Source organism: Oncorhynchus tshawytscha, unplaced genomic scaffold (genome assembly GCF_018296145.1).
Source record: "Oncorhynchus tshawytscha isolate Ot180627B unplaced genomic scaffold, Otsh_v2.0 Un_contig_322_pilon_pilon, whole genome shotgun sequence".
NCBI classification, from domain to species: Eukaryota; Metazoa; Chordata; class Actinopteri; order Salmoniformes; family Salmonidae; genus Oncorhynchus; species Oncorhynchus tshawytscha.
In genome coordinates, this window is record NW_024608983.1 from 60,033 (window position 1) to 82,603 (window position 22,571).

The window sequence follows — 22,571 nt, forward strand, 5'->3', positions numbered from 1 at the left end:
GTATTATTTTATTTAACCTTTATTTAACCAGGTCGGCCAGTTGAGAACAAGTTCTCATTTACAACTGCGACCTGGCCAAGATAAAGCAAAGCAGTGCGACACAAACAACAACAGAGTTACACATGGAGTAAACAAGCGTAGTCAATAACACAATAGATATAATAGTACATGTGTTTAGTTAAGTTCAGAATTTTCAATTGCGTGTTTAAAACATGATCTGTAGAGTACAGTATGCCAGTAATACCAAAATGCTTTTCTGCTGAAGGATAATGTTCACGTCAATGTATTACATGGTCAAGTATAACTGTGTGTGTGTGTGGTGTGTTTGTGTGTTAATGTATTTTTATATATGAATCTGATTGTGAGATATGCAGTCACGACTGTAATTATTGGCACCCTTGATAAATATTAGCAAAAAATATAGTATCAAATAAATATTACAGATACTGCATGCTGCAAAAGATGGGATGTACATTGTACATCTGGTTTCATATATAATACTTGTGCTTGCTATTTTAAGACCTCTGAGTAACAGATTGTTGTGGAGACATTTTGAAAATGGCCTAAAGTAAGAGTAAGAGTGATTGAGTTGATGCTTCATAAGAGGTTTAGGAGTAGTATTATCATGAGACACAGTGATGGTGGGTTGTGTTTAGGAGTAGTATTAACATGAGATACAGTGATGGTGGGTTGTGTTTAGGAGTAGTATGAACATGAGACACAGTGATGGTGGGTTGTGTAGGAGTAGTATTAACATGAGACACAGTGATGGTGAGTTGTGTTTAGGAGTAGTATTAACATGAGACACAGTGATGGTGGGTTGTGTTTAGGAGTAGTATTAACATGAGACACAGTGATGGTGGGTTGTGTTTAGGAGTAGTATTAACATGAGACACAGTGATGGTGGGTTGTGTTTAGGAGTAGTATTAACATGAGACACAGTGATGGTGGGTTGTGTTTAGGAGTAGTATTAACATGAGACAGTGATGGTGGGTTGTGTTTAGGAGTAGTATTAACATGAGACACAGTGATGGTGGGTTGTGTTTAGGAGTAGTATTAACATGAGACACAGTGATGGTGGGTTGTGTTTAGGAGTAGTATTAACATGAGACACAGTGATGGTGGGTTGTGTTTAGGAGTAGTATTAACATGAGACACAGTGATGGTGGGTTGTGTTTAGGAGTAGTATTAACATGAGACACAGTGATGGTGGGTTGTGTTTAGGAGTAGTATTGACATGAGACACAGTGATAGTGGGTTGTGTTTAGGAGTAGTATTAACATGAGACACAGTGATGGTGGATTGTGTTTAGGAGTAGTATTAACATGAGACAGTGATGGTGGGTTGTGTTTAGGAGTATTATTAACATGAGACACAGTGATGGTGGGTTGTGTTTAGGAGTAGTATTAACATGAGACACAGTGATGGTGGGTTGTGTTTAGGAGTAGTATTAACATGAGACACAGTGATGGTGGGTTGTGTTTAGGAGTAGTATTAACATGAGACACAGTGATAGTGGGTTGTGTTTAGGAGTAGTATTAACATGAGACACAGTGATGGTGGGTTGTGTTTAGGAGTAGTATTAACATGAGACACAGTGATGGTGGGTTGTGTTTAGGAGTAGTATTAACATGAGACACAGTGATGGTGGGTTGTGTTTAGGAGTAGTATTAACATGAGACACAGTGATGGTGGGTTGTGTTTAGGAGTAGTATTAACATGAGACACAGTGATGGTGGGTTGTGTTTAGGAGTAGTATTAACATGAGACACAGTGATGGTGGGTTGTGTTTAGGAGTAGTATTAACATGAGACACAGTGATGGTGGGTTGTGTTTAGGAGTAGTATTAACATGAGACACAGTGACGTTGGGGTATCAGGAATCAGTATAAACACATTCGACTATACAGAATATGATTCCCTGTAGCTCCGCTGGTAGAGCAATGTTTTGTATTCCTATTACTGCCCAAATGAATGAGGACATCATATGAGGACTGGAGGCTGCAGTAATGTTGAGATGCCAGTAGGGAGCGCTCTAGTCTAGAACACTGGAACATTCAGTAACACTGATGCAGCTGATGAGGAGTGATGGTGGGTCACATTTCTCCTCTTTAAAAAATGTATGGCCCACTCCTCAAATGAAGAAATGCAACCCTCTTCTGAGAGGCTGTTTATGCATGTTAATGTCTTATCTCCCTGTTTAGAATTCACACTTACAGGAGGATACTTCTTGTTTCTCTGCACTGCCAGTAAGTGTTGTTGGTTCAGATCAGTGGTTCCCAAACTTTGTATAGTCCTGTACCCCTTCAAACATTCAACCTCCAGTTGTGTACCCCGTCTAGCACTCTCAAATATAGTTTTTGCCATCATTGTAAGCCTGCCACACACACACACTATACGATACATTTATTAAACATCAAATCAAATCAAATCAAATCAAATTTTATTTGTCACATACACATGGTTAGCAGATGTTAATGCGAGTGTAGCGAAATGCTTGTGCTTCTAGTTCCGACAATGCAGTAATAACGAGCAAGTAATCTAACTAACAATTCCAAAAAAAAACTACTGTCATACACAGTGTAAGGGGATAAAGAATATGTACATAAGGATATATGAATGAGTGATGGTACAGAGCAGCATAGGCAAGATACGGTAGATGATATCGAGTACAGTTTATACATATGAGATAAGTATGTAAACCAAGTGGCATAGTTAAAGTGGCTAGTGATACATGTATTACATAAGGATGCAGTCGATGATATAGAGTACAGTATCAACGTATGCATATGAGATGAACAATGTAGGGTAAGTAGCATTATATAAGGTAGCATTGTTTTAAGTGGCTAGTGATATATTTACATCATTTCCCATCAATTCCCATGATTAAAGTGGCTGGAGTAGAGTCAGTGTCATTGACAGTGTGTTGGCAGTAGCCACTCAATGTTAGTGGTGGCTGTTTAACAGTCTGATGGCCTTGAGATAGAAGCTGTTTTTCAGTCTCTCGGTCCCAGCTTTGATGCACCTGTACTGACCTCGCCTTCTGGATGGCAGCGGGGTGAACAGGCAGTGGCTCGGGTGGTTGATGTCCTTGATGATCTTTATGGCCTTCCTGTAGCATCGGGTGGTGTAGGTGTCCTGGAGGGCAGGTAGTTTGCCCCCGGTGATGCGTTGTGCAGACCTCACTACCCTCTGGAGAGCCTTACGGTTGAGGGCGGTGCAGTTGCCATACCAGGCGGTGATACAGCCCGCCAGGATGCTCTCGATTGTGCATCTGTAGAAGTTTGTGAGTGCTTTTGGTGACAAGCCGAATTTCTTCAGCCTCCTGAGGTTGAAGAGGCGCTGCTGCGCCTTCCTCACGATGCTGTCTGTGTGAGTGGACCAATTCAGTTTGTCTGTGATGTGTATGCCGAGGAACTTAAAACTTGCTACCCTCTCCACTACTGTTCCATCGATGTGGATGGGGGTGTTCCCTCTGCTGTTTCCTGAAGTCCACAATCATCTCCTTAGTTTTGTTGACGTTGAGTGTGAGGTTATTTTCCTGACACCACACTCCGAGGGCCCTCACCTCCTCCCTGTAGGCCGTCTCGTCGTTGTTGGTAATCAAGCCTACCACTGTTGTGTCGTCCGCAAACTTGATGATTGAGTTGGAGGCGTGCATGGCCACGCAGTCGTGGGTGAACAGGGAGTACAGGAGAGGGCTCAGAACGCACCCTTGTGGGGCCCCAGTGTTGAGGATCAGCGGGGAGGAGATGTTGTTGCCTACCCTCACCACCTGGGGGCGGCCCGTCAGGAAGTCCAGTACCCAGTTGCACAGGGCGGGGTCGAGACATAACATAAGAATGAGTCTGAGTTTGTCACAACCTGGCTCGTGGGAAGTGACAAAGAGCTCTTGTAGGACCAGGGCACAAAAGAATATATAATATTAGTGAATAATTTTGCTCATTATTTTGGCATCTTACATATAAAACCTTATTTGTTCATTGTGAGTAACACAACACAGGTTAATGAGAAGGGTGTGCTTGAAAGGATGCACATAACTCTGCAATGTTGGGTTGTATTGGAGAGAATCTCAGTCTTAAATCATTTTCCACACACAGTCTGTGCCTGTATTCAGTTTTCATGCTAGTGAGGGCTGAGAATCCACTCTCACATAGGTACAGTTGAAGTCGGAAGTTTACATACACTTAGGTTGGAGTCATTAAACTCGTTTTTCAACCACTCCACAAATTTCTTGTTAACAAACTGTAGTTTTGGCAAGTCAGTTAGGACATCTACTTAGTGCATGACACAAGTAACTTTTCCAACAATTGTTTGCAGACAGAATATTTCACTTATAAATAACTGTATCACAATTCCAGTGGGTCAGAAGTTTACATACACTAAGTTGACTGTGCCTTTAAACAGTTTGGAAAATTCCAGAAAAGGATGTCATGGCTTTAGAAGCTTCTGATAGGCTAATTGACATCATTTGAGTCAATTAGAGGTATACCTGTGTATGTATTTCAAGGCCTACCTTCAAACTCAGTGCCTCTGCTTGACATCATGGGAAAATCAAAAGAAATCAGCCAAGACCTCAGAAAACAAATTGGAGCCCGCCACAAGTCTGGTTCATCCTTGGGAGCAATTTGGCCATAATGACCATTGTTATGTTTGGAGGAAAACGGGGAGGCTTGCAAGCTGAAGAACACCATTCAAACCGTGAAGCACAGGGGTGGCAGCATCATATTTTGGGGGTGATTTGCTGCAGGAGGGACTAGTGTTCTTCACAATATAAATGGCATCATGAGGAAGGAAAATGTGGATATATTGAAGCAACATCAAGACAGTCAGAAAGTTAAAGCTTGATCACAAATGGGTCTTCCAAATGGACATTGACCCCAAGCATACTTCCAAAGTTGTGGCAAAATGGCTTATGGACAACAAAGTCAAGGTTTTGGAGTGGCCATCACAAAGCCCTGACCTCAATCTTATAGAAAATGTGTGGGCAGAACTGAAAAAGCGTGTGCGAGCAGGGAGGACTACAAACCTGACTCAGTTACACCAACTCTGTCAGGAGGAATGGGCCAAAAATCACCCAACTTATTGTGGGAAGCTTGAGGAAGGCTACCCAAAAGGTTTTACCCAAGTTAAACAATTTAAAGGCAATGCTACCAAATACACTCAATTAGTATGTAAACGTCAGACCCACTGGGAATGTGATGAAATAAATAAAAGCTGAAACAAATCATTCTCTCAACTATTATTCTGACATTTCACATTCTTAAATCAAAGTGGTGATCCTAACTGACCTAAGACAGGATATTTTTACTGGGATTAAATGTCAGGAATTGTTAAAAACTGAGTTTAAATGTATTTGGCTAAGGTGTATGTAAACTTCCGACTTCAACTGTATATATGGACAACAGGCTACATTAGACCATATATGGACAACATGCTCCGTTAGACTATATATTGTTAACAGGCTACATAAACCTACACATGGACAACAGACTACATAAACCTACACATGGACAACAGGCCTATGGTAACAGGCTACATTAGCCTACATATTCAACACAGAATCACAATGGTGATGATGGTACTGATCCCTCTACTACTACCGGTACTGTACAACGGAGGAGGCTGGTGGGCAGATATATAGAAGGACGGGCTCATTGTAAAGGCTGGAATGGAATAAATGGAACGATATCCCATAGTTCTATTCCAGCCATTACAATGAGCCTCTCCTCCTATGTCTCTGCCCACCATCCTCCTCTATTGTACAGAAGGACCAACAGTGTAACAGAATATGATGGTGGCAAATTCTACTACAACAGTGTGTTTGCTTAATTTGGGCTGCAATCCCGTTATTGGGATGATATGACAACAGCCAGTGAAAGTGCAGAGCGCCAAAATCAAAACAACAGAAATCTCATAATTAAAATTCCTCAAACATACATGTATCTTATACCGTTTTAAAGGAAGTCTTGTTGTTAATCCCACCACAGTGTCCAATTTCAAATAGGCTTTACGGTGAAAGCAGCACAAACGATTATGTTAGGTCACCACCAAGCCACAGAAAAACACAGCCATTTTCCCAGCCAAAGAGAGGAGTCACAAAAAGCACAAATAGAGATAAAATGAATCACTAACCTTTGATGAACTTCATCAGATGACACTCATAGGACTTCATATTACACAATACATATATATTTTGTTTGATAAAGTTCATATTTATATTTAAAAAATCTGAGTTTACATTGGCATGTTACATTCACTAGTTCCAAAAACATCCAGTGATTTTGCATAGCCACATCGATTCAACAGAAATACTCATCATAAATGTAGATGATAATACAAGTTATACACATGGAATAACAGATATACCTGTACTCTAAAAAAATCTTTATTTAACTAGGCAAGTCAGTTAAGAAGAAATTCTTATTTTCAATGACGGCCTAGGAACAGTGGGTTAACTGCCTGTTCAGGGGCAGAACGACAGATTTGTACCTTGTCAGCTCGGGGTTTGAACTTGCAACCTTCTGTTTACTAGTCCAACGCTCTTACCACTAAGCTACCCTGCCGCCCCGTCCTTAATGCAACCGCTGTGTCAGATTTTTTTGGTACTTTATGGAAAAAGCAAACCATGCAATAATCTGAGACGGCGCTCAGAACAATCAAGTCAAAATAGCTGCCATGTTGTGGTTAACATAAACCATAAATTACTTGCTAAATATTCCCTTACCTTTGATGATCTCCATCAGAATGCACTCCCAGGAATACCAGGTCCACAATAAATACTTGATTTGTTCGATAATGTCCATTATTTATGCCCCTTTAGCTACTTTTGTTAGCGCGTTTGGTATACATATCCAAATGCTCGCTCTGGTCAGCGTTACGTCGGACAAAGACTTCAAAAAGTTATATTACAGGTCGAAGAAACATTTTAAACTAAGTACAGAATCAATCATTAGGAAGTTTTTATCATTAATCTTCAATAAAGTTCCAACCGGAGTTATCCTTTGTGTCTTGAGGAGTCATGGAACGCAGGTCGCTATCATGTGAAATGCGCTTGACCAGGAAATGGCTGACTGTCAGCGACACCTGATTCATTCTGCTGTCATTCAGTCCCACAACACAGTAGAAGCCTCGTTCAAATTTCTATAGACGGTTGACATCTAGTGGAAGACCTAGGAAGTGCAACTTCATTAATATCTAAAGGGGATTCCAATGGGAACTGTGTTGAATACATACCAACCTCAGATTTCTCACTTCCGGTTTTGATTTCTCCTCAGGTTTTTGCCTGCCATATGAGATCTGTTATACTCACAGACATCATTCAAAGTTTTCGAAACTTCAGAGTGTTTTCTATCCAATACTAATAATAATATGCATATATTAGCAACTGAGACTGAGGAGCAGGCCATTTACTTTGGGCACCTTATTCATCCAAGCTACTCAATACTGCCCCCATCCATAAGAAGTTAACTGTAACTTTGTCAAGTAAACAGTTTCGTTTTTCCACTAGTTTATCTCATGTATTTTCAGTTTGTTATGTTGTTATTAACACAACATTGAGGACATTATTATTAGGATGGTGCAGTAATGTTGAGATACCAGTAGGGCGAGCTCTAGTCTAGAACACTGGAACCGTCAGTATTAATTTGATACAGCTGATGAGGAGTGATGGTCATGGGTTTAAAATGGAATGGGTTCTACTTGAGTGACATCTTGGAAATTTGACCTGTATATACAGAACTCAGAAGGACAAGACAACACATAGGAAATTGTAAACATTCTAAATAGTATAGAGGGCTTTCGGATGCGTCAGAAATCACCTAGCAACCGCATCAAGCCCTCTGTAGTCGACTCATTGTTTAAATGGTTCTCTGTGTTGTCAAAATATCACATTGAAAATTTGAAACATTTAGATAATTTAAAAACTGTAGTCCCACTCCTTAAAATGAAGGCAAGTAGATATGCAATCTGTTGCACAATTTGTATTGAAATACAGGAACATCCCTTTTTCTGAGATGCTGGTCTAGTCATCATCCATGTTAATGTCTTAAAGAGGAAGGAAAGGACAGTTAAATATGTGTCAACAACAGAATTCACACTAACTGCCAGTATGTTGACTCCCTGTACAATACCTCTCCCTTTCACTTCACTCTAAGTACTCTTAACAATATCTTGAAATATAGTTTCTGGTTTTGTTTTCAGTCAAGTCATATTATTGAGGGTAATGTATCATTTTACTTGTTGTTATGTTATGAGCTGTGTTTTGGTTGTTACATCAGGGCCAGTATTCATAAAGTGTCTCAGTGTAGGAGTGTTGATCTACGTAGGGATGAGATGATTAACCAGGGTAAAAAAGACATGCAAACAAACATTGTAGCACTGCAGTGTGTGTGTGCATGTGGGCCTAAGTGTGTGTCTGCGTGTGACACAGCTGATTTCGCTGAGGGCCCTTTAGGACCAGACTGATATGGAGTAGGGTTGACATCTATACTGTGTAGGATGTGTGTTTTAACTTTGCTTCATCCTTAACAACCAGCTCTCTAGACTTTGATACAAACTCCATCGGCTTATTTTGCCTTCCCTACACATGGTCTCTCCTACAGATGGTCTCCGTGTGTGGGCATTATCAGCCGGAAGTCCCCACAATAATAGTAAACGGACAAAAATGTTGTTAGTTCCCACAAGATCAAATGCAAGTTCTAGGGGTTTAGGGTTAAGTTGAATGAATGTTAGAATTAGGTTTAGGAGCTAGGGTTAGTAGGATTTAGGGTCAAGGTAAAGGAAAATAGGATTGTGAACAGGACTGAATTGTGTCCCCACAAGGTTATAACACGGGGGAGACACGTAATACATGGGGCGAGACACGTAACACGGGGAGAGACACGTAATACACGGGCGAGACACGCAATAACACGGGGAGAGACACGTAATACATGGGGCAAGAAACGTAATAACACGGGGCGAGACACGTAATAACACGGGGCGAGACACGTAATACACGGGGGAGACATGTAATAACACGGGGCGAGACATGCAATAACACGGGGAGAGACACGTAATAACACGGGGCAAGAAACGTAATAACACGGGGCGGGCGAGACACGTAATAACACGGGGCGAGACACGTAATACACGGGGCGAGACACGTAATAACACGGGGCGAGACACGTAATAACACGGGGCGAGACACATAATACACGGGGCGAGACACGTAATACACGGGGCGAGACACGTAATAACACGGGGCGAGACACGTAATAACACGGGGCGAGACACGTAATAACACGGGGCGAGACACGTAATAACACGGGGCAAGACACGTAATACACGGGGCGAGACACGTAATACACGGGGCGAGACACGTAATAACACGGGGCGAGACATGTAATACACGGGCGAGACACGTAATAACACGGGGCGAGACACGTAATAACACGGGGCGAGACACGTAATAACACGGGGCGAGACACGTAATACACGGGGCGAGACACGTAATAACACGGGGCGAGACACGTAATAACACGGGGCGAGACACGTAATAACACGGTGCGAGACACTTAATAACACGGGGCGAGACACGTAATAACACGGGGCGAGACACGTAATACATGGGCGAGACACGTAATAACACGGGGGACACGTAATAACACGGGGCGAGACACGTAATAACACGGGGCGAGACACGTAATAACACGGGGCGAGACACGTAATAACACGGGGCGAGACACGTAATAACACGGGGCGAGACACGTAATAACACGGGGCGAGACACGTAATAACATGGGGCGAGACACGTAATAACATGGGGCGAGACACGTAATAACACGGGGCGAGACACGTAATAACACGGGGGCGAGACACGTAATAACACGGGCGAGACACGTAAAAACACGGGGCGAGACGCGTAATAACACGGGGCGAGACACGTAATAACAAGCACGAAAGCCAAAGCAACAATGCACAGGTACTCACAAGACCAACAGACATGGAAACAATACCTGACCAAGACAATGGTGAACAAAGGGCACATTTATATAATTGCTAATCAGAGGAAATGGGAACCAGGTGTGTGTAATTAGACAGCTCAGTGATGCCTAGAAAGCCAGTGACGTAGGCTTCCAGAACTGGTGCACGGAATGAGCAGCAGTATGGGAGTTAGATGCCTTTTTAAACATTCAATACACTACAAGTTTGCATTTCCAGGAAGCAGGAAAATTCTCGACAACAAAAGAGTGATCAAATTAAGATCTACGTCTGTAGCACAATACAACACAACACAATATGAGCCTGGTTCATTTTCAGTGATGAGGCCCTGTACCCCATTTACAGTTTCTACTTCAATGTATCAGGTGGAGTTATTCACCAGCTATAGAGTGAGTTGTTGTTTATGTTTCTAAGACTGCAGGGTGGGAGATTCAACAATGGTCTTGAGAACAGCAGGAAGTGTGTTGGTGGTCTTTCTCTGGTCTGTAACAGGTATGGTCTCATTCATATCTTTTAGTTGCTCTGTTTAATAATCTACAAACACTTATGAAAGGTTAAGAATCATAATGTTATTCTGGTGTGTTCTGTTAAGCATATCAACTTCACTTAAATAGTTTTCTGTGGTTTCCATTCACACTCAACTCAGCAACTAAAGCAACAAAGTGGAGACAAACCCTACTGTCAGTGTGAACCAATAGACCTTGTCTTCATTCTGATACCATTGTGATGTCTAACTGTGTTTCAGTGGTACTGGGTCAGGATGGCTGGAGTGTTACATACACCACTCAGAGTATCTGTACCTTGAAGGGGTCATCAGTGGATCTGTTCTGCTCTTACACATATCCCAGTGGTTATACGGTCACAACAACCTTCTGGTTCACTAAGATTGTAAATCTGAGAGACGACCCAGACAACAAAGGTCGTGTGACGTACCGTAGAGATAGGATGAATGTCCACACCCTGAGAATCACAGACCTGAGAGAGAGTGACTCAGCTGAGTACAAGTTCAGATTTATAACAGGTCAGACTGGAGAGAAATATACTGGTGATCCTGGAGTCACTCTGTCTGTTACAGGTACAGTGATATTATATATAGTGTTGATCTGTTTAATCACTCTGTCTGTTACAGGTACAGTGATATTATATACAGTGTTGATCTGTTTAATCACTCTGTCTGTTACAGGTACAGTGATATTATATATAGTGTTGATCTGTTTAATCACTGTCTGTTACAGGTACAGTGATATTATATATAGTGTTGATCTGTTTAATCACTCTGTCTGTTACAGGTACAGTGATATTATATATAGTGTTGATCTGTTTAATCACTCTGTCTGCTACAGGTACAGTGATATTATATATAGTGTTGATCTGTTTAATCACTCTGTCTGTTACAGGTACAGTGATATTATATATAGTGTTGATCTGTTTAATCACTCTGTCTGTTACAGGTACAGTGATATTATATATAGTGTTGATCTGTTTAATCACTCTGTCTGTTACAGGTACAGTGATATTATATATAGTGTTGATCTGTTTAATCACTCTGTCTGTTACAGGTACAGTGATATTATATATAGTGTTGATCTGTTTAATCTGTTTAACTCTGTCTGTTACAGGTACAGTGATATTATATATAGTGTTGATCTGTTTAATCACTCTGTCTGTTACAGGTACAGTGATATTATATATAGTGTTGATCTGTTTAATCACTCTGTCTGTTACAGGTACAGTGATATTATATATAGTGTTGATCTGTTTAATCACTCTGTCTGTTACAGGTACAGTGATATTATATATAGTGTTGATCTGTTTAATCACTCTGTCTGTTACAGGTACAGTGATATTATATATAGTGTTGATCTGTTTAATCACTCTGTCTGTTACAGGTACAGTGATATTATATATAGTATTGATCTGTTTAATCACTCTGTCTGTTACAGGTACAGTGATATTATATATAGTGTTGATCTGTTTAAACACACTGTCTGTTACAGATACAGTGATATTATATACAGTGTTGATCTGTTTAATCACTCTGTCTGTTACAGGTACAGTGATATTATATATAGTGTTGATCTGTTTAATCACTGTCTGTTACAGGTACAGTGATATTATATATAGTGTTGATCTGTTTAATCACTGTCTGTTACAGATACAGTGATATTATATATAGTGTTGATCTGTTTAATCACTCTGTCTGTTACAGGTACAGTGATATTATATATAGTGTTGATCTGTTTAATCACTCTGTCTGTTACAGGTACAGTGATATTATATATAGTATTGATCTGTTTAATCACTCTGTCTGTTACAGGTACAGTGATATTATATATAGTATTGATCTGTTTAATCACTCTGTCTGTTACAGGTACAGTGATATTATATATAGTGTTGATCTGTTTAATCACTCTGTCTGTGTCACGCCCTGGTCAAAGTATTTTGTGTTTATCTTTATGTATTTGGTCAGGCCAGGGTGTGGCATGGGGTTTTTGTATTGTGGTGTGTTTGTCTTGGGGTTTTGGTGGTGGTATTGGGATTGTAGCTTAGTGGGTTGTCTAGCAAGGTCTATGGCTGTCTGGAGTGGTTCTCAATCAGAGGCAGGTGCTTATCGTTGTCTCTGATTGGGAACCATATTTAGGCAGCCATATTCTTTGAGTTTGTCGTGGGTGATTGTCCTTAGTGTCTTACTTGTACTCTCTGTTAGTTTGCACTAGATAGGCTGTTTTCGGTTTTCATTACGTTTATTGTTTTGTAGTGTTTAGTGTTTAGTCGTGTTTAGTGTTTAGTCGTGTTTACGTTTTGTTTAATAAATATGGATCGCAATCGACACGCTGCAGTTTGGTCCGACTCTCCTTCATCACCACTAGAAAACCGTTACAGAATCACCCACCACCAACGGACCAAGCAGCGTGTTAACAGGCAGGAACCACAGGAGAGGCAACAGAGGCAGCAGCAGCAGGAGCAGCAGCAGCTGCAGTGGGAGAGGCTGCACCACCTGGAGAAATGGACATGGGAGGAAGAACTGGACGGTAAAGGACCCTGGGCTCAGCCTGGAGAATATCGCCGCCCCAAGGAAGAACTGGAGGCGGCGAAAGCTGAGAGGCGCAGATATGAGGAGGCAGCACGGCGTAGCGGATGGAAGCCTGAGAATCAGCCCCAAAAATTTCTTGGGGGGGGCTCAGGGAGAGTGTGGCAGAGTCAGGAGTCAGACCTGAGCCAACTCTCCCTGTTTATCGTGAGGAGCCAAGGAGGAGACCAGAACCAGAGACTGTGAAGGAGTTAATGGGGAAATTGGAGGAGAGAGAAATGAGGGAGTTGCTGTGTTGGTGCTTTTGCATGGAATTCGCCCGACGGAACGTGTTGGGGATTTGATGGCACCTGGGTTAGCGCTCCATACTCGTCCTGAGGTGCGTGTTAGTCGGCTGGTGAAGTTGGTGCCAGCCTCACGCACCAGGCCTCCTGTGCACATCCCTAGCCTTGCACATCCTGTGCCAACACTGCTCTCAAGATCTCCAGTACGCCTTCACGGTCTAGCCCATCCTGTGCCACCTCCACACTCCAGTCCTCCGGTAGCAGCTCCCCGCTCCAGGCTTCCTGTGCGTGTCCTCGATCCAGTACCACCAGTTCCAGCACCATGCACCAGGCCTTCAGTGTGCCTCGCCTGTTCAGCGCAGCCAGCGCTTTTCTCCTCTCCTGCGCTGCTGGAGTCTCCCGCCTGTTTAGCGCAGCCAGAGCCTTTCTCCTCTACAGCGCTGCCGGATCCTCCCGCCTGTTCAGCGCAGCCAGAGCTGCCAGCCTGCATGGAGCAGCCAGAGCTGTCAGTCCGCATAGAGCAGCCAGAGCTGTCAGTCTGCATGGAGCAGCCAGAGCTGTCAGTCTGCATGGAGCAGCCAGAGATGTCAGTCTGCATGGAGCAGCCAGAGATGTCAGTCTGCATGGAGCAGCCAGAGCTGTCAGTCTGCATGGAGCAGCCAGAGCTGTCAGTCTGCATGGAGCAGCCAGAGCTGCCAGTCTGCAAGGAGCAGCCAGAGCTGTCAGTCTGCATGGAGCAGCCAGAGCTGTCAGTCTGCATGGAGCAGCCAGAGCTGCCAGTCTGCATGAAGCAGCCAGTCTGCATGGAGCAGCCAGAGCTGTCAGTCTGCATGGAGCTGCCAGTCTGCATGGAGCAGCCAGAGCTGCCAGTCTGCATGAAGCAGCCAGAGCTGTCAGTCTGCATGGAGCAGCCAGAGCTGCCAGTCTGCATGGAGCTGCCAGTCTGCAAGGAGCAGCCAGAGCTGTCAGTCTACATGAAGCAGCCCGAGCTGCCAGTCTGCATGAAGCAGCCAGTCTACATGGAGCAGCCAGAGCTGCCAGTCTGCATGAAGCAGCCAGAGCTGTCAGTCTGCATGGAACAGTCAGAGCTGTCAGTCTGCATGGAGCAGCATGAGCTGTCAGTCTGCATGGAACAGTCAGAGCTGTCAGTCTACATGAAGCAGCCCGAGCTGCCAGTCTGCATGAAGCAGTCAGTCTACATGGAGCAGCCAGAGATGTCAGTCTGCATGAAGCAGCCAGAGATGTCAGTCTGCATAGAGCAGCCAGTCTGCATGGAGCTGCCAGTCTGCATGGAGCTGCCAGTCTGCAAGGAGCTGCCAGTCTGCAAGGAGCTGCCAGCCTGCAAGGAGCTGTCAGTCTGCACGGAGCTGTCAGTCTGCACGGAGCTGTCAGTCTGTAAGGAGCTGCCAGTCTGCAAGGAGCTGCCAGTCAGCACGGAGCCGCCAGAGCGGTCAGTCTGTAAGAAGCCGCCAGAGCTGTCAGCCTATATGGAGCAGCTAGTGCCGCCAGTCTGCCCAGCGCCGCCAGTGCCCCCAGTCTGCCCAGCGTCGCCAGTCTGCCCAGCGCCGTCAGTCTGCCCAGCATCGCCAGTCTGCCCAGCATCGCCAGTCTGCCCAGCGTCGTCAGTCTGCCCAGCGTCGTCAGTCTGCCCAGCACCGCCAGTCTGCCCAGCGCCGCCAGTCTGCCCAGCGCCGCCAGTCTGCCCAGCGCCGCCAGTCTGCCCAGCGCCGCCAGTCTGCCCAGCGCCGCCAGATCTGCCAGTCAGCCAGACTCTTCCAGATCTGCCAGTCAGCCAGACTCTTCCAGATCTGCCAGTCAGCCAGACTCTTCCAGATCTGCCAGTCAACCAGACTCTTCCAGATCTGCCAGTCAACCAGACTCTTCCAGATCTGCCAGTCAACCAGACTCTTCCAGATCTGCCAGTCAACCAGACTCTTCCAGATCTGCCAGTCAACCAGACTCTTCCAGATCTGCCAGTCAACCAGACTCTTCCAGATCTGCCAGTCAGCCAGGATCTGCCAGTCAGCCAGGATCTGCCAGTCAGCCAGGATCTGCTGAAACCACCAGCCAGCCAGGAGCTGGTAGATCTATCTACCTGCCTGAGCTTCCTCTCACTCCTGAGCTTCCTCTCACTCCTGAGCTTCCTCTCACTCCTGAGCTTCCTCTCACTCCTGAGCTTCCTCTCACTCCTGAGCTTTCTCTCACTCCTGAGCTTTCTCTCACTCCCGAGCTTCCCCTCAGTCCCGAGCTGCCTCGGTCCCGAGCTGTCCTTCAGTCCCGATCTGCTCCTCAGTCCAGTGGGGTTCTGGGTGGGGACTACTAGGCCATGGTCGGCGGCGAGGGTGGACTATCCAGGGACGAAGGGAGAGGGGACTAAGACATTAAAGGAGTGGGGTCCACGTCCCGCGCCGGAGCCGCCACCATGGACAGACGCCCACCCGGACCCTCCCTATTGTTTTGAGGTGCGTTCGGGAGTCCGCACCTTAGGGGGTTCTGTCACGCCCTGGTCAAAGTATTTTGTGTTTATCTTTATGTATTTGGTCAGGCCAGGGTGTGGCATGGGGTTTTTGTATTGTGGTGTGTTTGTCTTGGGGTTTTGGTGGTGGTATTGGGATTGTAGCTTAGTGGGTTGTCTAGCAAGGTCTATGGCTGTCTGGAGTGGTTCTCAATCAGAGGCAGGTGCTTATCGTTGTCTCTGATTGGGAACCATATTTAGGCAGCCATATTCTTTGAGTTTGTCGTGGGTGATTGTCCTTATTACGTTTATTGTTTTGTAGTGTTTAGTCGTGTTTAGTGTTTAGTCGTGTTTACGTTTTGTTTAATAAATATGGATCGCAATCGACACGCTGCAGTTTGGTCCGACTCTCCTTCATCACCACTAGAAAACCGTTACAGTCTGTTACAGGTACAGTGATATTATATATAGTGTTGATCTGTTTAATCACTCTGTCTGTTACAGGTACAGTGATATTATATATAGTGTTGATCTGTTTAATCACTCTGTCTGTTACAGGTACAGTGATATTATATATAGTGTTGATCTGTTTAATCACTCTGTCTGTTACAGATACAGTGATATTATATATAGTGTTGATCTGTTTAATCACTCTGTCTGTTACATTATATACAGTGATATTATATATAGTGTTGATCTGTTTAATCACTCTGTCTGTTACAGATACAGTGATATTATAGTGATATTATATGTTATAGTATTGATCTGTTTAATCACTCTGTCTGTTACAGGTACAGTGATATTATATATAGTGTTGATCTGTTTAATCACTCTGTCTGTTACAGGTACAGTGATATTATATATAGTATTGATCTGTTTAATCACTCTGTCTGTTACAGGTACAGTGATATTATATATAGTGTTGATCTGTTTAATTGGTTCTGGAAAAGTGTCTTGATTTGTATTGAAATAATTTAAATGTGAAAGTATGCATTTAATAGGAATGTCTGAATTGATGATTGAGAACATCCACTCCTGCCTCATTTGAACTAGACAACAGGTCATTGAGGGTTTTAATGTTGTTATCTACTCCAGACCTGCAGGTGAAGGTGACCACTACATGGTGGTCAACTACACTGACCTGTAGCACCACCTGTACTCTGACTGGTAACCCCACCTACACCTGGTACAGGAACAGTAAGATTGTACAAGAGTTCTCCCCCTCGTACACATTCTACTTTAAAACTGAAGACAGCTTCTACTGTGCTGTAAAGGGCATAAATTCTCCTGCAGTGTGTGAGTGTGACTAAAACACTTTTTAAAGTCTTTCAAAATCATCCAATCATTGGTTAGTGTTGATGTGCAGTGGAACAGATATGAAATCTATCTATTATTTCAATCTATGTCCCAGTTCCATGATTGTACTCATCTCATTACTGTAGTAACTACAAGTACTTCACAAACACTGTATTGTTACATTAATGTCTAAGTTCCACATATTTATATTAATATTTAATTTATTTTAATCATAAATCCAAGTTCCATGAGTTCTATGTATGAACAATGTGTTACATATTGTCCACCAGACGGCCCAAAGAACACCTCAGTGTCAGTCAGTCCCTCTGGTGAAATAGTGGAGGGCAGTTCAGTGACTCTGACCTGCAGCAGTGATGCCAACCCACCTGTGGACAAATACACCTGGTACAAGAAGAACGTAACCTCACCAAAAGCATCAGGACAGAGTTACAGCATCACTAACATCATCTCTGAGGACAGAGGAGAATATTACTGTGAGGCCCAGAATACAATAGCTTCTAAGAACTCTGTAGCTCAGATGATCATTGTAGCAGGTAAAGTTACATCTTCAATACTTCAACACAAAACTACATGGTTCAGTCTAATGTTAATACTTTGAATTTGGCTTTTTTAAACTTTGGTTTATAATTAAATATTGGGTGTACAAAACACTAAGAACACCTGTTCTTTCCATGACATAGACAGGCTGACCAGGTGAATCCTGGTGAATCTTTGATCCCATATTGATGTCACTTGTTAAATCCTCTTCAATCAGTGTGGATGAAGGGGAGGAGACAGGTTTTACCAAATTATATTTGTTTTTAGTTCATTATATCATGCCATTTACTCATATCATCCATATTTTATTGTAGGGAAACAAACCTCAGTTCTGACTGCAGCTGTAGGAATCACAGTGTTTATTCTGGTTCTCATCCTCTTTCTCCCTTGCTTCATGTGGTTCAGGTGACATACATTTTGTTTTACCTTAGCACCCTGAATTGTTATGAATGCATTAATATATTAATCCATTCATTCATTAATGTGCAAAACTTTATTTGTAACATGTCAACTTCCACTGGAGGTCAGTAGAGAGCAGAACTCACTCTGTCCCTCATTACAGGAGATCCACAGGAGGAAGTGATGTCACAGCAGACACACAGGTGATGATATCAGCTATGCCTCCACCTCCACACCTGGTGACATGAATTTACTCTGTCACGACAGTCTCTCTCATACTGTTACCATGACAACTCTCTCTCTCTCTCTCTCTCTCTCTCTCTCTCTCTGCACAGAGTGTCCATCCTGACCCTAACAGTGACTCCAACATGGACATGTACACAGCTCTGAACATGAAGACCAGGTCACCAGAGTATGACACCCTGGCAGTACGTGTGTGTGTTTGTGTTTGTGTGTGTGTTTGTGTGTGTGTTTGTGTCCATACAAATGTTATAGAGTGGTGTGTAATGTGACCATTGTGTTTTCTTTCAGAATGTGAGGGACTCCTCTAGTGACACAGTCCCTCAGATAGATGCTGAGCCCTCAGATTATGAGAACTGTAGAGAACCACCATATAACCTGGACTGAAGGGAACTACCACATAACCTGGACTGAAGAGATCCACCACAGAACCTGGACTGAAGAGAACCACCACAGAACCTGGACTGAAGAGAACCACCACAGAACCTGGACTGAAGAGAACCACCACAGAACCTGGATGAAGAGCTTCAGCACCAAACCAAAGCTAGGATTTACACCTCTATTCTCCTTCTATCATATTGCTATCATATCTAGAAGGCATTCCAGATAATGATCTTGAACTTTTTTTAAATTATGTCATTATCTTTATTTTCTTGTAAAGTTAAGGAAAGGGAAAGGGGGATACCTAGTCAATTGTACAACTGAAATGTGTCTTCTGCATTTAACCCAACCCCTCCTAAACTTTAACTTCTGAGTAAATGCTGGAGTTGAATTATCTTTCCTTGTAATGATAATTGTGTATATTGATGAGAAATAAGATCGATTATACTTCTGCTCTTTTTCTATGGGATTTGACCATTTGTAGATTCTCTGTAACACATAAAGCCTATCTGTTTACTCTGTAGATTAATATTATGTTTCTGCTCTTTTTCTTTGGGATTTGAATTTTCCAGATTTTTACAACAAAAATAGGCCGACATTTCTCAGTGACTAATATTGATAACAGCTTTTTATTACTTCTAGCTCTTGGACCAGGTTTCTCCTAATTATTTACTTTGTATTCCTGTCAGACATTATTGCACATTTTATATTCATTATTATAGATACATTAAATATGTTTACCTTTGCCTGTTTTTACAATTTGGTTTAGTGTCAATACAGTATAGGTACAATGTTGTAAATAAGCTCAAAGTTTAAGACAATAAATACATTCATTAGTTCATTAACTATTAATACATTGATTCATAACTATTTCCACTCTGCTGTTGTTTCTTGTATTTCTGCCTATTAGACACGTCACCATTGAACAGAACAACACCCAGCACTGATCCTCACCAGTTACATTAGCTTACGCACGCTAGTGGTGCGCGGGTCAGCTGTTTGTTAACCCGCAACCGTCCACAACTAATAACCCATCTGCAACCGCCCGACTGTGATAAAGTGAAACTCTGAGGCCTGCACCCAAACCTAACTCTAAAATATAGAAAATGCACTCTAGGCTACAGTCAAAGATGGCAGAACACATTTATTTGTATTTTTTTTTACGCTAGTGGCTGATATTTTTTTGCCTGATTTAATTATGTTTCTGCCTTTAATTTCTGACATTTTGGTAGGCTATTTGTTAGTCAACTTGTCTATAATTTCTAGATATATGTAGTTTCTCTTTTGTCATGTTGCCCTAGAATTCTAAAGCCTAAACAGAATAATGTAATTGATCAATAGAAGGAATGCTTCGATCTAGGTGACATCTAAAGTTTAGGGACTGGGGAGAAACTACAATAATGCAAAAAACAGGAAAGATATTCTGTGAAAAATGTCCAAATGACATCAGTTTGACCAGTTGTAAGGAAAAAGAGAGCTGTGACAACATAGTATAGACAGGCTGTACTACCAGACCCCACCACAGGGGATAGAGTATAGACAGGCTGTACTACCAGACCCCACCACAGGGGGCATAGTTAAGACAAGCTGCACTACCAGACCCCATCACAGGGATCCTAGTATTGACAGAATGTACTACCTTTTTGGGCAATGCTATTGGTTCCATTGTACTTTTGGGACTTTGCTATTGGTTCCATTGTACTTTTGGGACACTGCTATTGATTTCATTGTATGTATTTGGACTGTGCCTGCTGATCGTCTTACTGTTCAGGGGGTGATGCTGGAGAGCACCCAGACAGCTAGATGCAGAGAACCCCTACCTCTGAACCCCCCTCCCCAGTCCCCCAATAAGTCTCCACAGGGGTAAAGACACCTGTCTTTGTCAAAACATCAACTATCATTAATAAACACATATAAGCAAGTTTTATGAATCAACTCATAACTTTTGATTTAAAAAAAAAAAACAGACAAATGCCGGATTGTGCAGGCAGGAGCACAGGCATGAGTACGCAGTTGTTTTCATATGTCCTCCATAGAGATGGATAGATGGATAGAGGACTCTAGTGCCCAAAAGCTAGTTGTAGCATGGGCAGCACCAATGAGGACTTTCACATTCAAGTCTCTCTCTCTCTCTCTCTCTCTCTCTCTCTCAACCTCTCTCTCGACCTCTCTCTCGACCTCTCTCTCTCGACCTCTGAATGTTCGGTTTTGAAAAGCCAACTGAAATGTACTCCTGAGGTGCTGATCTGTTCCACCCTCTATAATCACTGTGATTATTATTTGACCCTGCTGGTCATCTATGATCCTTTGAACATCTTTGGCTCCTGAGTGGTGCAGCAGTCTAAGGCACTGCATCTCAGTGCTAGAGGCATCACTACAGACCCTGGTTTGATCCCGGGCTGTATCACTACCGGCCGTAATCGGGAGTCCAATAGGGCGGTGCACAATTGGCCCAGCATCGCCTGGGTTAAGGTAGGGTTTGCCAAGGTAGAGCGTCATTGTAAAATATGATTTTTTTCTAAATGTATTTGCCTAGTTAAATAAAGCTTAAAAAAATAAATACAAATAACGATCTGACTTTAATGGCAATGTACTCTTATAATCTCCACCCATCACAGCCAGAAGAGGACTGGCCACCCCTCAGAGGCTAGTTCGTCTCTAGGTTTCATCCTAGGTTCCCTGACTTTCTATGGAGTTTTTCCTAGCCACCGTGCTTCCACATCTGCATTGCTTGCTGTTTGTGGATTTAGGCTGGGTTTCTGTATAAACACTTTTGGGACATCAGCTGATGTAAAAAAGGCTTGACAAATACATTTTATTTTATTTGAATGTGATTTTAGCTGTTAAATCAGGGCCTGTGATTTTAGCTGTTAAATCAGGGCCTGTGTTTGAGCTGTTAAATCAGGGCCTGTGTTTGAGCTGTTATTTCAGGGCCTGTGTTTTTAGGTTCAAAGTTTGGTTTATTTGTCATACATATATATAAATACATTGAACTGCTTAATGACAAGCGACCTCACCATACAATACATCAAATAATGGAGGCCTAAGCTACGGTCAAAGTACATCTATGTGTTTAATTCATAAAGGTGATATTATTGACTGATATTAATAACTGGCCTGATATTTATTTGATATTAACTGACTGATATTAATAAATGACATTGACTATTAATGACTGATATCTGACTGATATTAACTGACTGATATTAACTGACTGATATTAATGACTGAACTGACTGATATTAGACTGATATTACGACTGATATTAACTGACTGATATTATCTGACTGATATTAACTGACTGATATTAACTGACTGATATTATCTGATATTAACTTATTAACTGACTGATATTATCTGACTGATATTAACTGACTGATATTAACTGACTGATATTAACTGACTGATATTATCTGACTGATATTATCTGACTGATATTAACTGACTGATATTAATAACTGACTGATATTAACTGACTGATATTAACTGACTGATATTAACTGACTGATATTAACTGACTGATATTAATAACTGACTGATATTAACTGACTGATATTAACTGACTGATATTAACTGACTGATATTATCTGACTGATATTAACTGACTGATATTAATCTGACTGATATTATCTGACTGATATTAACTGACTGATATTAACTGACTGATATTAATAACTGACTGATATTATCTGACTGATATTATCTGACTGATATTAACTGACTGATATTAACTGACTGATATTAACTGACTGATATTAACTGACTGATATTAACTGACTGATATTATCTGACTGATATTAACTGACTGATATTAACTGACTGATATTAACTGACTGATATTAACTGACTGATATTAACTGACTGATATTAACTGACTGATATTAACTGACTGATATTATCTGACTGATATTAACTGACTGATATTAACTGACTGATATTAACTG

The 22,571-nt window shown here is 42.3% G+C and overlaps 1 protein-coding gene across 2 annotated transcripts; it reads left to right on the forward strand.

Annotated features, from left to right (window-relative positions):
• Positions 1-10,411: 10,411 nt before the first annotated feature.
• LOC121844081 (B-cell receptor CD22-like) lies at positions 10,412-18,748 on the forward strand. 2 transcript variants are annotated; one of them, XM_042313957.1, is made up of 8 exons: positions 10,412-10,475; positions 10,729-11,058; positions 16,849-17,049; positions 17,340-17,603; positions 17,922-18,012; positions 18,170-18,209; positions 18,342-18,434; positions 18,538-18,748. In XM_042313957.1, the coding sequence occupies exons 1-8, from the start codon at positions 10,421-10,423 to the stop codon at positions 18,631-18,633; spliced, it is 1,170 nt and encodes a 389-aa protein (XP_042169891.1). In that variant the 5' UTR covers positions 10,412-10,420; the 3' UTR covers positions 18,634-18,748. The 2 variants fall into 2 exon arrangements, with proteins under 2 accessions (XP_042169891.1, XP_042169892.1); XM_042313958.1 differs by lacking the exon at positions 10,729-11,058 and having other exon boundaries at positions 10,414-10,475.
• Positions 18,749-22,571: the final 3,823 nt, after the last annotated feature.

Bases quoted from the DNA above. Each gene is read 5' to 3' on its own strand.
- LOC121844081 (XM_042313957.1), top strand. From the start codon at position 10,421: ATGGTCTTGAGAACAGCAGGAAGTGTGTTGGTGGTCTTTCTCTGGTCT. The intron at 11,059-16,848 runs GTACAGTGATAT...TATCTACTCCAG, and splicing joins AGTCACTCTGTCTGTTACAG to ACCTGCAGGTGAAGGTGACC. The intron at 17,604-17,921 runs GTAAAGTTACAT...ATTTTATTGTAG, and splicing joins TCAGATGATCATTGTAGCAG to GGAAACAAACCTCAGTTCTG.